Source organism: Orcinus orca, chromosome 16, assembly GCF_937001465.1.
Source record: "Orcinus orca chromosome 16, mOrcOrc1.1, whole genome shotgun sequence".
Lineage (NCBI taxonomy): Eukaryota > Metazoa > Chordata > Mammalia > Artiodactyla > Delphinidae > Orcinus > Orcinus orca.
The window spans coordinates 15827197-15841649 of record NC_064574.1 but is presented as its reverse complement, the minus strand read 5'-3'; the positions used below and the strand labels follow the sequence as shown (position 1 = coordinate 15841649).

Here is a 14453-nt window from a genome sequence, read left to right as displayed (position 1 = left end):
CTTAGGGGTGACTTTTTTCCTACCTGAAAGCTTGAAGACCTCTTTGCTTATCCTTGAGATAACGTATTTTGGTATCATTCTGCATCATTTTTTTTTTGTACTGGAACATGGAATGCTTTTTCCAACCTACAGATTTTTGTAAGGGAAATTTCCTTGTATTACATCTTGAAATAATGTTTCTTTTCCAATTATTGAGTTTTCTATATGAGACATCAGTTATGTTAGATTATCTTCACTTGTGCTTCAGTAGTTGTTAAAAACCTCACCATTGGAGACAGAGGAATTCAAATTCCAGCTTTGCTGTTCACTATCTGTGTGACCTCAGGCAAGTTATTTACCTTCTATGGATATAGTTTCTACTTGGAGATAACAACGGAAACTTGCCGAAAACCCGGCCTCTCTTCACCAGTACAGAATAGAAACCCGGAGACAGAGCTTTGGAGGAGTAGAAAGGAGTAGCTTTATTACTTTGCCAGGCAAAGGGGGCCACAGCAGGCTAACACACTCAAGGCTGTGCCCCGCTTCCTGGGAAGTAGAAAAGGGTCTTACAGTTTCAGGGTGGAAAATAGGGCTGTAGATAAGGATCAGGGCTGATGTAGTTTGCATCCTTCTTTCCTCCTGGAGACATTGAGATCATTAGGGCTGGCGTCACGTGGTTCCAGAATAGGTTCTGGTGGTCCTCGAGATTATCTATCGTTCCGTGACCTTTTCGGAATGAAGAATGCTCACGAGGGAGAGGAGTGTTCGGGAGTGTTGTCATGGAGAAGTAAACATCAGGCGCATGGTGCAACCTTAGCTAGAGGGCAGTCGTTTTCAGAGTGCAATTAAGCAAGAAAGAGGGGGAGAAAACATCTGTAGGAGACAGGTGGAATGGGTGGAAAGAATAAGGGCTGAATAAGGTCTAACGTAATGGGGGTGCCTCAACTATTTTCTGCTGCAGCAAGACTACTTGTGTTTGGAGTTCACAAGACCACACTCAGGTTTAATTCATAAAAGGACTCACGGGACACAAAGGTGTTATACTTGAGTTTATATCAAATGGATGCAGAGTAGAATCACCAAAGGGGGAAAGTGCATGGGGTGAAGCTAGAGGAACACAGGCACAAGCTTCTGCTTGATTCCTTCAGCCCAACACATCCGAGGTGTTGCCAACAAGGGGAGCTCACTTCTGTCTGGGAGTCTTGGGTTTTTACTGTGGTCAGGCATGCAGGTATATACTGCCTGCACAGCTGACCTCAGGGAAGCCCCAGACCCCAAAGGGAAAGCAGGCATTTCCCTTGTCTAAAATGATTAAAGAAGACAGTTCAGGTGACACCAACTAACACTTCATGAAGTGAGCGGTCTCCATCCCCAAGGGTCCAAAGAACTGTAGATCATTTACAAGAACACAGAATTAAGTTTCAACGTGCTGACATGGCACCCCAGACATCTCGGGTCTAGATATTTATTTCAACACAGGCCTGAGATCAGATCCAGACGTTCCTACTGGGAGTTGGGTGTCATGTTGATGATCACGAGAGGAGCCCTGAGTCTTTGAGTATTTACCCCCCAGGGGCACAGAGCTGAGCATTCTCTATTCATTAGTCTCAAGTGCGTTCACAGCATCCCAAAGAAATGGGGTTGATTTTATAAACAATCCCGTTTTACAGGTGAGGGCGCCAAGGCCCAGGAACACTAAGTAATTTGCCAAACCCAGGTCCTCCTACTGTTGTTGGGGAGGAAACCTTTCTTTGCTTCCCTTCTAGGTTCCTTGTCTTGTTTGGTAAGACAAACTAGACATAAGACAGATGAACAGGAGAAAACCAAATTTCATAGGTAGAGCATCCCCAAAGACATGGGACCCAGAGACAGGCAGTTGAGGCTTATATGCCATCCTGAGTGAAGGAGAAGGGGATGGGGATCTAATCAATCATCTCATCCTCGGGGAATGGAAGGAGACTCACGTTTGTTTCTGCAAAAGAAGTCCAGTGACTTGTACTTGTCACAGGCCACCAGTGTGTGATCATTGCAATGAATTAAGGTGAAGGCAGAGAATTAGGAAGAGGCACATGTTAGTGGGAGAGAACGCGGGGCTTCCTGAGATTCAGCTCTTCCCGACCTTGGCTTCTCTGCTCTACTTTCCAAGGTGCGTGGGAAAGGCAGCTTTTCTCTGCACCTGCTACCCTTCTCCTCCACCCCGGTGAGTCTCCTCCAGGCTTGCTATCAAATTGTGGACCATCTTATAGGAGGGGAAACTGGGGCTGGGGACACACCTGTGATGGTGAGCCTGTTAGGAATGCAGCTTCTCAGGCGTCACCCAGACCTGGGGAATCAGAATGCGTATTTACTTCCACAAGACCCACAGGCAGAGTCAAGTCTGAGAAGTGCTGTTACTGGGCATTTGGCCTCAGCAGGCAGAGGCAGGAAGCCTGATTACGTGGGAGGTAAAGCATGAACAGCACTTACCCCAGCTCCACCCCTTCCTCACTCCCCTCCTCATTACCTGATCCCACCCCTCAGCTGGGATATGAAAAGCTCTGTCAGCCCTCCTGCAAGGCCACAAACATGAGCCGGCTCTGCCTCTCTGACCCGCTTCTCATGCTCCTGGTTACCCTGGTGGCTGGCACCCCGGGCGGTAAACACAAGAGCCGTGCCAGAGGTAAGTCCCGGCTCACCTCTCCTCCACAGGCTGGGGGAGAAATGAGGCTAGTCCATTGTCGACTGAAAAAAAGTGTGCAACCTAAAAGTTGAGAGTTGGAGGAAATTTTTAGAACTTCAAGCCCGGGAGGCAGCATCTCAAGTAACCGTGAGAGAACTGCTCTGAGGAGGTGAGCGGGAAGCCAGCATATATAGAAGGAAGTTTTCCAACAAAGGGCAGGTAGTCTGAATGTCAAAAGATTATTGTATATGAAAGAAAACCAGATATCCCAAGTTAAGGAATTTAGCACTTTTCTTTTTAAATTAAAACAATTTTTAAAAAATTTTTTGTTTTTTACGTTTTTTCCCCTGTAATTTATTTCTAATGTCATAGCGTTGCAGTTGGAAAAGATGCTTGATATGATTTCAATTTTCTTAAATTCACCGAGGCTTCATTTGTGACCCAAGATGTGATCTATCCTGGAGAATGTTCTGTGTCCACTTGAGAAGAAAGTGTCATCTGCTGTTTTCGGATGGAATGTCCTATAACTATCAATTAAATCTATCTGGTCTATTGTATCATTTAAAGCACGTGTTTCCTTATGAATTTTCTGTCTGCATGATCTGTCCATTGGTGTAAGTGAGGTGTTAAAGTCCCCCACTATTATTGTGTTACTGTCGATTTCCTCTTTTATAGCTGTTAGCATTTGCCATATGTATTGAGGTGCTCGTATGTTGGGTGCATATATATTTATAATTGGTATATCTTCTTGGATTGATCCCTTGATCATTATGTAGTGTACTTCCTTGTCTCTTGTAACATTCTTTATTTTAAAGTCTATTTTATGTTCTGAAGAACCTAGGGTCAGGACAGGAATAAAGACGCAGGCATAGAGAATGGACTTGAGGACACGGGGAGGGGGAAGTGTAAGCTGGGACGAAGTGAGAGAGTGGCATGGACATATATACACTACCAAATGTAAAATAGATAGCTAGTGGGAAGCAGCTGCATAACACCAGGAGATCAGCTCGGTGCTCTGTGACCACCTAGAGGGGTGAGACAGGGAGGGTGGGAGGGAGACACAAGAGGGAGGGGATATGGGGATATATATATATGTATAGCGGATTCACTTTGTTATACAGCAGAAACTAACACAACATTGTAAAGCAATTATACTCCAATAAAGATGTTAAAAAAAAAAAGCTAGAACAATATTATCCAAAAAATAAAGTCTATTTTACCTGATATGAGTATTGCTACTCCAGCTTTCTCTTGATTTCCATTTGCATGGAATATCTTTTTCCATCCCCTCACTTTCAGTCTGTATGTGTCCCTAGGTCTGAAGTGGGTCTCTTGTAGACAGCATATATCTGGGTCTTGTTTTTGTATCCACTCAGCGAGCCTGTGTCTTTTGGTTGGAGCATTTAATCCATTCACATTTAAGGTAATTATCGATATGTATGTTCCTATGACCATTTTCTTAATCATTTTTGGTTTGTTTTTGTAGGTCCTTTTCTTCTTTTGTGTTTCCCACTTAGGAAAGTTAGAAAAGTTCCTTTAGCATTTGTTGTAGAGCTGGTTTGGTGGTGCTGAATTCTCTTAGCTTTTTTTTTTTTTTTTTTTTTTGAATTCTCTTAGCTTTTTCTTGTTTGTAAAGCTTTTGAGTTCTCCATGGAATCTGAATGAGATCCTTGCCAGGTAGAGTAATCTTGGTTGTAGGTTCTTCCCTTTCACACTTTAAATATGTCATGCCACTCCCTTCTGGCTTGCAGAATTTCTGCTGAGAAATCAGCTGTTAACCTTATGGGAGTTCCCCTGTATGTTGTCATTTTTCCCTTGTTGCTTTTAATAATTTTTCTTTGTCTTTAATTTTTGTCAGTTTGATTACTGTGTGCCTTGGCATGTTTCTCCTTGGGTTTATCCTGCCTGGGACTCTCTGTGCTTCCTGGACTTGGGTGGCTATTTCCTTTCCCATGTTAGGGAAGTTTTCAACTATAATCTCTTCAAATATTTTCTCAGGTCCTTTCTCTCTCTCTTCTCCTCCTGGCACCCCTATAATGTTAATGTTGGTGTGTTTAATGTTGTCCCAGAGGTCTCTTAGGCTGTCTTCATTTTTTTTCATTCTTTTTTCTTTATTCTATTCCATGGCAGTGAATTCCACCATTCTGTCTTCCAGGTCACTTATCCGTTCTTCTGCCTCAGTTATTCTGCTATTGATTCCTTCTAGTGTAGTTTTCATTTCAGTTATTGTATTGTTCATTTTGTTTGAACTTCTAGGTCTTTGTTAAACATTTCTTGCATCTTCTTGATCTTTGCCTCCATTTTTTTTCCAAGGTCCTGGGTCATCTTCACTATCATTATTCTGAATTCTTTTTCTGGAAGGTTGCCTATGTCCACTTCCTTTAGTTGTTTTTCTGGGATTTTATCTTGTTCCTTCATCTGGTACATAGTCCTCTGCCTTTTCATTTTGTCTGTCTTTCTGTGAATGTGGTTTTTGTTCCACATGCTGTAGAACTGTTCATCTTGCTTCTGCTGTCTGCCCTCTCTATTTTTTATTTTTTAATTAATTAATTTATTTTTGGCTGCATTGCTGCATGTGGGCTTTCTCTAGTTGCGGCGAGTGGGGGTTATTCTTTGTTACGGTGCGCAGGCTTCTCATTGCGGTGGCTTCTCTTGTTGCAGAGCACAGGTTCTAGGCATGCGGGCTTCAGTAGTTGTGGCATGTGGGCTCAGTAGTTGTGGCTCGTGGGCTCTAGAGCAGAGGCTCAGTAGTTGTGGTGCACGGGCTTAGTTGCTCCACGGCATGTGGGATCTTCCCAGACCAGGACTCAAACCTATGTTGCCTGCATTGGCAGGCAGATTCTTTTTCTTTTTCGTTTAAACATAATTTTAAAATAGAACAGCATAGAGATAGAAACTATTTATATATTTTCCAATGCCTCTTGTGCCTCAGCAAGGTTCATGCAAGGGCTGTCCTCCCAATAGTTTCCTGAATTCTGTATTTTCACCATTAAATTCCACAATAAAGTTGGAAATCCATTCACTGTTTTTAAATACATACTGATGTATTTAATAGAACGGCATGGACTATATCTTTTTCATTCCTGAATCCCAGCATTAAGTACGGTGCCTACCATGGGCCAGGTTCTCACTACTTGAATGACACATAAAGAGCCGAGACTGGCAAGTGTTTTCTGTGTGGGCTTGACAGAATTTCCGTACTTGCTGGGGTCACCATGAAATCCATGGCCTTCAGCTTTGCATTTTCAGCAATGTAGCTTTATCACGTTATCCTCAGGTGAGTAGTGAGACCCTTGGGAGCTGATTCATGGCAGGGTGGCTTTGTAACGTGTCACCTTGACTAGGCTACGTTTCCCAGTACTCCCTTCCTCGTACGCTTCCGGTTAGGATGGGCCACAAGAGACATTTTGCGTGATAACTGGAGGGCAGCAGTGAAGCAGCAGTGCACTCGGAAGGTTGGCGATGTGGCACGAGGCACTGTTGCAGTTCACATATGTCATTTGTCTGCTGGCTCACCTCGTTGGTGTGGGGCAGCAGTCAGGCCTGCAGCTGCTTCACCTTCCCCAGGATCTTCCTTCGGCTTCTCTAATTCCTGGCCCAGATGCGTATTTAACTCTGTGATGAAGGGCACCAGCTTCTTCTGCAGGAAACCCCCATCATCGAAGTTAGGGGTGGTGAGAGGCTGACATGGGTTCTGGGCCATCCGCATGGTCTCCAGCTTGTACTCGTGGGTGCCAGTGTGTCCTCGGTCTCCCACTCTTTACATCCATCTTCCCTTTCCGATTGCCTGTCCTTGGCAAACATACTGCTGTGTCCCGGAGGCGGGTTCCACCCAGGCTGAAAATCTCCATGATCACGGGCGTGCCAGCCCCTCCTACCTCCTCGTCTGGGGCCAAGTCAGAGGTGCAGTCATCCTTGTTTTCCTCAGGGTCAGGTGGCTTTTGCTTCACAGGTGGCAGGCCAAGGGTGGCTTCAGGGTCTGACCCAGACAGGGCCTTCGGGTAGAGCCAGGCCTGTTTCGACGCGGGTAAGGTGTGGGTGGCCCTGTGCCATCCTCGGACCCTGGCAGGCAGATTCATAACCACTGTGCCACCAGTGAACTCCCCAGACTAAGACATCATGCTGGAAATGGATAGCATCGGCCGTGGAATGTGAAAAAACTCTTTATGTGACGATGGGTAATCCCTTCCTAGAACCTGCGTGGCAGGTGTCACCTGTCTACATGGGGAAACTGCAGATACGTGAGTGGCCTCTTGTCACTTCGTGGTGAGTGGTAAGTTCAAGTCAAAATACTATTCTGTCAAAATCCAGTCAGTGAAGCACCTGACATCTGCAGGGAATTGTTAAAATGCAGATAATGGGTAATCGTTTCTGGATGCACTGCCCCACACTCATTACTCCCCTGTCCCGAAGCCGCATCTCAGCCACCAAAGCCCAGCAATGAGTGGGTCTGGGTTTTTCTCCCCCAGACACCAAATCCATGGTATCTCTACCAACACCAAGCAACTCTCCGACACCCACTGGGCATCCCCCAAGTCGATTCCCTTCTGACGTTAAATCCCCAGAGTTAGACTAGAGCCCACAGGCGGAAGACTCTGTGCCACAAAACTGCCCCACTTCAAGGGCCAGCCACAAACCCGTCCCGCCCTCTGCAGCTCATCACCCAGCTGTGTGCCCGTTTGACACTTGGTTGGGCTTGCTCCTGGGGCTTCTGGGCATTGAGCCCAGCTCCCTTCTCCTTGACTCTGGAAGTGGAGCACAGGGTGTGTGTGTGTGTGTGTGTGTGTGTGTGTGAGTGATTGCCTACAAGGCTGGGCTGTGGTCTTGTTTTTACTGCTGATCAGCAGTTTGGTGATGCCTTCACCTCTCTGTGCTGCATTTTTTCTCCTCTGTGATAGGTGGTAAGGTAGAAATATACCCTAGAGAGGAGAGATTTGATGTGATCGTTAAAGGAGATAAAAGATGTACACAGAGGGAATTGTAATCAGCACATCTCGGCAGTGTTAGTGTGTGTGTGTGTGTGTTAGTGGGAGGATGCTTGTCTGTGTGTGGATGAGTGAGTGTGTATGGGGGGGCCTTGCTGTACATGGTTGTAATTGGGAGTGAATAGATGGGACAAGTGAAGAGGGGAGGGTATGTAAGCCTTCACACGTGCCTGCACTTTATACCTTACAAAGCAGCCGAGTGCATGGTCCGCAGACTCTGAAGCCGGTTTCCTGGGTTCAGGTCCTGTTCCTACCCAGCATGACCTTGGGCAAATTACAGATTTCCTGTTGCCTCAATTTTCTCCTCTGTATTGTTAGGAAATATTAAGATTTCCTCACCCTCTTTTAGGATTATCGTGAGGATTAGATGAGTTAAATGCTTAGGGTAATGCCTGGCACATGGAAAGAGCTAAGTGTTTACTGCTGTCATTACTCATTATTATAATTATTTTTTTAAAAAATAATTAATTTTCAGCTGTGTTGTGTCTTCGTTGCTGCATGCAGGCTTCTCATTGCGGTGGCTTCTCTTGTTACAGAGCATGGGCTCTAGGCGTGCAGGCTTCAGTAGTTGCAGCACGCAGGCTCAATAGTTGTGGTGCACGAGCTTAGTTGCTCCGTGGCATGTTCGAGTCCGGACCAGGGCTCGTATCCGTGTCCTCTGCATTGGCAGGCGGATTCTTAACCACTGCGCCCAGGGAAATCCCTATTATTCTTATTACAAGGACTGACTTTGCAGGGAGAAGGAATATATGTCTGTTGACTCCACTGCTTCCATAGCAACCCCACGACGTGGGCAGCATGGATCTCAGATGACACCTGACGACACAGGGCTGTGGGAGATTTCTGGCCACAGGTCACAAAGTTAGGGAAAGGGAGAGCTGGGATGCAAATTGACATCCTCCGACCCCAAAACCACAGGTGGAGAGACCCGAGAACGGGAGATGTTGCAGGCGATCTTTCCAGCCTCCCGCAGATCACTCCAGCCCCTGAGGTCTGCTCAGGCAGGCAGCTCTCCTGTTGGTGTAACCAGGTGAGGGGTGGTAAGTGGTCATGCTGTGGAGACGTGTTCATTTCCCTGCTTCCCCTCTGCCCACGCCCCTTACTCTTTTTTCTACCCAGAAAATCAGGGTTTGTCTCCCAGGAGAACATTGCCTCCCCCCCACCCCCCAGCTTCTGCTTGGACCAGTGCCAGGTAAAGAGCACGTTCCATCCAGCTGAGAAGCTGTGGCAATGGTTGCAGGAAGGTGTCCTGTGCCACACCTGTCTTCTGAGGTTAGTGAATTTGGGGTGGGGGGTGAAAGGCTTTGATGCCCAGATGTGATGACATCAGCAGGAGGCTGAAAAGGAGGACCTGAGCTAACACACTCCCGTTCACTTATCTGTCCTTTGATTTGCTCTCATCCACCCACTGACCGTCCATCACCTGCCATGCACTGCTCTAGGTGCTGGGACGCTCCCTGAGTCAACATATTGGACAAAATTCCACCTGTGGAAACACAGTCTGTGTTTCCATGAGACCCACAGGCAGAGTCAAGTCTGAGAAGCGCTCTTACTGGGCATTTGGCCCCAGCAGGCAGAAGCAGGTTAGGTGGGGAGATTATGCAATAAACAGGACCCAGCCCAGCTCCACCCCTTCCTCACTCCCCTCCTCACTGCCTGTCCCACCCCTCAGCTGGGATATGAAAAGCTCTGTCAGCCCCCAGCTTTCCTCAGAAGCCCTCTTGCAAGGCCACGAACATGAGCCGGCTCTGCCTCTCCATCGCCCTCCTCGTCCTCCTGGGCACCCTGGTGGCCTGCACCCCAGGGGCTGAACACAAGAGCCGTGCCAGAGGTAAGTCCCGGCTCACCTCTCCTCCACAGGCTGGGCTGGGGGGTGGGGTGGAGTGGGAATGAGGCGAGTCCATGGGAGGGGCTGGGGAGCAGGGGTGGGGTGGGTGCTGACAGCCTCTCTGGATTTCTCCTGGGAAGTTGGGCAGTTGTAACTCCAGGGACATTTCATGACTCTCAAAAGGAATCATTATGTTTCAGCTTTTTAAAAAAGGAACCCACCAAACCGTACCAGACCAGGGACTCTATCTCTGAGACTCTCTGTTCCTGGTCACTGCCTGTCCCTGAACCTCAATGTAGTGTAATGAAAAGATCCATATTTGATCCTTGTCCTGGTTCCTGGCCCAGATGTCCTGCAACCCTTGGAATTTACTGTCTTCTGTATGGTAATGCGATGAGTCAAGGAAGGGGACCCAGGATAACTTAAGGATGGGGCCGGTCTCCAAAAAGTCTCATCAGGTGATTAGAGAATTAGAACTTTCAACCTGTAGTATTTCTGGGGAGAGGAGAGGGTAAGTTCTGAGGCTGAGTTCAATCGTCAGTGACCAATGATTCAATCAATTTGCTGACCTATTGAAACCTCAATAAAAACCCCTAAACTTTGGGGTTTTGGAGAACATCCAGAGTGGTGAACATTCAAGGTGATGTGAGGGGAGAGTGTCCTGAGAGGGCATGGAGGCTTTGCACCCCTCAACCCCCCTTTGCCCTATGCGTCTCCTCCGTTCAACCTGGGCTTCAACCTTTGTAATAAACTGGGAGCAGTAAGTAAGGGGCTTCCTTGAGTTCTGTGGGTGGTTCTAATGAATTACTGAAGATGGGAAGTGGGGTCATGGAACCTCCGAATTTATAGCAAGTTTGTCACACGTATGGGTGACCCCGGGACTTGTGACGAGCATTTGAAATGTGGGACGGAGCCCTTATATTGTTGAATCTGCACAAGCTCTGCGGTTTTAGTGTCAGAAGTGAATTGACTCGTGGGACGCCCAGTTGGCCTTGCAGAATTGGTTGGTGTCAGTAGGGACACCACATGTTTGCTCTCAGGGACGAAACCCGGAGTCACTCTCCCCTTTAATTTGGTGACTGTGGTTGTGACATGATAGTATCATGGTGACCTAAATACTTACGTGCTGTGTGTGCTGGGGCAAGTCGTCTGTGGTTTCCTCACCTGACTGGGGACACCTGTTGCACAGGTTCTCTGAAGGGATAACCAACCGATCATGAATTTCATAACCAATGATGTCCATTTTCCCCCAAGATGTATTTATCTGGAAGACGTAGTCTACTTATCTTTCCCTTCCCAGCCCAAAATATTTACGTGTCAAATAATGATTATTTCTCTATTATTAAAATTCATCAGAAAAGTGTGGGGCAGCTGAGCTTCTGCTCTGCCTGAGGCAACTACAGGGAGGGCAAGACATCTAGCACTGCTGTGAGTTTGTTCGTGGGCCTAAGGCTGTTTTTTTTTTCCAGGCTGGAACAATATTACTCAAAACTCAATGCCCTTCCCCTTGCCCCCCTGTCTATCACTTTACTATCCTCTCAAAATATAGAATGTTAGAGCTAGATTCACAGTTATATAGACTTGCCTCATCATTAAATAGACTTTTCACTAACAGCAATTCAATGCTATCCATTCTATTCAATGAACGTACGCTTAGCATGAGCATGAAATGGGAGGTCAATTCCATTAACAATATTTCTCAAGTCCTTACAAGCATAGTTCTTGATGTGGGGAAACAGCTGTACACAAAATAGCAAACTAACTTGCCTCCTAAGGGGGAGACAGATCACAGAGAAAGGGGAAACTAATATGCCAGGTCGTGATGAATATTTTGAAGAAAGAGACTGATGGGGATAAAGGAGGCTGTGCTCTTTCCACAGACTGGTGGGCAAACCTTCTGTGATAAGCAGGTGCTGGAGCAGGCTTCAGTAAAACGTGCCTGGTGTGTTTGAGCAGCAGCCGGGACCAGGGTGGCTGGAGCTGAGTGGGGGGCGGGTGGGGAGCGGAAGGGGATGAGGCAGAGGGGCCATGGGGCAGGTCGTGTAAGATAAGAGTCAGAATTTGACTGAGAGAGATGAGGGCTTGGTCATGGGAGCAATGGGATAGGATTCAAGTTGTAACAGGGTCCCTGCGGCTGCAGTGTGGAGAGTGGCCTCTAGGGGGCAAAGGGCAGAGACAGAAGCCCATGGGCAGGCTGCTGCAGGGGTGCAGGTGAGCCACGGTGGAGTGTGTACCTATGTTGTTCCCTGGGTCGATGCCAATTCTTCTGAATAACATGAATGCCTTGGTCTGTTGAGGGTTTTATGCAGGTTTTGCTACCTAGTCATGATTCATTAAATCATTGGCCTCTGGTGACTGTTCAACCTCCAGCCCCTTTCCCCTCCCTGAGCGGGGCTGGGGGAGGCCATAGAGGAGGGTGGGAATGTAAGTTCCAACCCTCTGGTCAGGCAGTTAGCGCCTGTGGCAACAGCGCCCATCCTCGGGTTACTAGGGGCTTCCCAATAGTCAGTCACCTCCGTCCCATAACAAAAGACAACTTACAGCTCTCTTCACTTTGGCAATTCCAGGGGTTTTAGGAGTCTGTTACCAGAGATGGGATGAAGGACAAATATATATTTATTATAAGTCACAATATCAATATTCCCTCAATATTCCATTATTCCAGTCCCTATGAGGTAACCAAAGCTAACACACCGTTGTGTTTTCTTTCATGCCTTTCTCCGTTACATCGTGATTCCTTCACACTTTTTTTTTTTTTTTTTCTTTTTTGGCTGCACCACTCAGCTTGTGGGATCTTAGTTCCCTGACCGGGGATCGAACCTGGGCTCCCTGCAGTGGAAAAATGGAGTCCTAACCACTGGACCACCAGGGGATTCTCTTCACACTTATTATTTTTTTTAATAGTGGAAACTTTCAACCATTCAATTAAGTACAGAGAATAGTATTATAAACCCCATTTACCCATCATCCAGCTTCAACAATTATCAGCATGTGGAGAATATTATTGATGTGGGTCCTCTTTTCTTTGTAGACTGTTTCAAAACTAATCGAAGATATTATGGCAATTAATCCATAAATATTTCATGAGGAAGATATAATTTTTTTTTTTTTTTTGCTGTACGCGGGCCTCTCACTGCCGTGGCCTCTCCCGTTGCGGAGCACAGGCTCCGGACGCTCAGGCTCAGCGGCCATGTGGGATCTTCCCGGACTGGGGCACGAACCCGTGTCCCCTGCATCGGCAGGCGGACTCTCAACAACTGCGCCACCAGGGAAGCCCAGAAGATATAATTTTTTAAGATGATTACTATATCGTGGTCACACCACAACATTAATAGTAACGTGTTGGAGCACAGACCCTCGACTGGCCTTTTCACATTTCACACCGCTGCACCCCAACATTCTCTATTGCAAACAAGCAGGGTGTTGCTGTTGTTGACCTTATAGACCAAGCTTTGATGACCATCCTCATAACTGACCTAGAGTCCCTCCCATCCTTGCAGACCCACCGCCCGCCTTCTGCCTGGAGCCTCCCTTCAAGGGTCTCTGCAAGGCTATCCTTATCAGGTACTTCTACAACGCCACCTCCAGGCTCTGCGAGACCTTCAAATATGGCGGGTGTGACGCCAAGCAAAACAACTTCTTGACGTCAGAGGACTGCATGAGGACCTGCGGTGGTGCCGAAAGGCCCTGGAGTAAGACAGGGGCAGGCAGGGTGGGAGGGGAAGGGCTGGGGAAAGAGGAGGGGCTCAGGGGGCCACCCACCATTCACAGCTGCACAGTGTCTTTCCTCCTCGCTGCCTCCCAGGAGAAGTGGCTCAGTGTCCTGTGAAACCACACACTGAGCACATCCTCCACGGGCCAGCTTGGCAGAAGGTCACCCTAGAAGCCCCGTCATGAGAATCGGAGCCTCCTCACATGCTCCCCTTTTTCAGATGGGAACACTGAGTCAGCCACCCTGCAGAGCAGGTCTGCAGAGCTCCTGAGCTCCCCACCTAGGCTTGGAAAACTCACTTCCTTCTTGTTGGTCATCCTGGTCCTGGGAGCACTGTGGTTGCTCATTTCTGGGATGGTCTAGGACCCAACAGAGTGTACCGTGTCCAAGTCTGGGGCTTCAGAGATGTCATTCAGCCAGTCCCTTTCTTTTTGCAGAGGACCTGTGAACCGTGCTCCCCCAACATGTTGAAGTCCAAGGAGGACCCGCGCAGGGCTGGGCTGTGGCTGCTTCTGAAACAGTTCAGCCTCCCCGGCTTCCTTCTCAACCCCACCCTCCTCAGCAGAACGCTGCCTCTTTCCTCCCCCCATGGGTCTACTTGCTTTAGCTCTGTCTCATCCAGTCGGCTCTAAGCGCCATGAGAGACAGTCTTCCCTTTATCCCTAGCGCTTAGCATGGTTCCTGGCACAAAGGAGACGGTCCATAAATATTTGAGGAAGGAAGGAAGGAATGCAGGAGCACATTCCTCATGACTGGAGTGACTGCAGGGCCTGGGATTTGAAGCAAGTATCCTAACCCTAACCCTCATCCTCACTGCATCCTCACCTTCATCCCCCACCCCACCATCACTGCTCTCCTTGTGGGTATCGTTGGTGGAATTTCTGGAATCTAGCTCTGAGAACAGTGATGGCAGAGGTCTTTCCATTAAAGAAGTCCCTTTCCCCCACCGCGACGTTGAACATTTTCCTATCTGTCGTTTAAAATTCTACATCCTTATAATCAATAAATTAATTTCCTAATGGAGCTAACTTGCGAGGACTCTGATTCTTCACCGAAGAACCTTATCCAACGCTGTCCACGGAGATGGTGGCCCTTCTCATTATTCTGCAGAGCAGTGGACTCCTCCCCTTTTTCTGCCCTTAGACTGGGCCCTACCAAGTATTGGAAGAAAACCTATTGCAATGCCATCTACCTCTTAATGGACACCCCAAGCTACAAAAATATCTGGGAGACACCTCAACATGAAAGCTTTCTTTCTTTACTTCTTGGGCCAGGTCAAATGTGGGGGCA

The 14453-nt window shown here is 47.6% G+C and overlaps 1 protein-coding gene across 1 annotated transcript; it reads left to right on the top strand.

The window, feature by feature from the left end:
• The first annotated feature begins 9271 nt into the window (after positions 1–9271).
• LOC101275007 (pancreatic trypsin inhibitor-like) lies at positions 9272–14186 on the top strand. Its single transcript, XM_033433815.2, has 3 exons — positions 9272–9454; positions 12952–13143; positions 13830–14186. Exons 1-3 carry the CDS (start codon positions 9361–9363, stop codon positions 13913–13915), a joined length of 372 nt encoding a protein of 123 aa, XP_033289706.1. The 5' UTR covers positions 9272–9360; the 3' UTR covers positions 13916–14186.
• The last annotated feature ends 267 nt before the right edge of the window (positions 14187–14453 follow it).

What these genes read in the sequence shown, in the direction of transcription:
- LOC101275007 (XM_033433815.2), top strand. Translation starts at nt 9,361, where the DNA reads ATGAGCCGGCTCTGCCTCTCCATCGCCCTCCTCGTCCTCCTGGGCACC. An exon ending in ACACAAGAGCCGTGCCAGAG is followed by an intron (nt 9,455 to 12,951) that starts GTAAGTCCCGGC and finishes CCATCCTTGCAG; the next exon opens with ACCCACCGCCCGCCTTCTGC. An exon ending in TGGTGCCGAAAGGCCCTGGA is followed by an intron (nt 13,144 to 13,829) that starts GTAAGACAGGGG and finishes CTTTATCCCTAG; the next exon opens with CGCTTAGCATGGTTCCTGGC.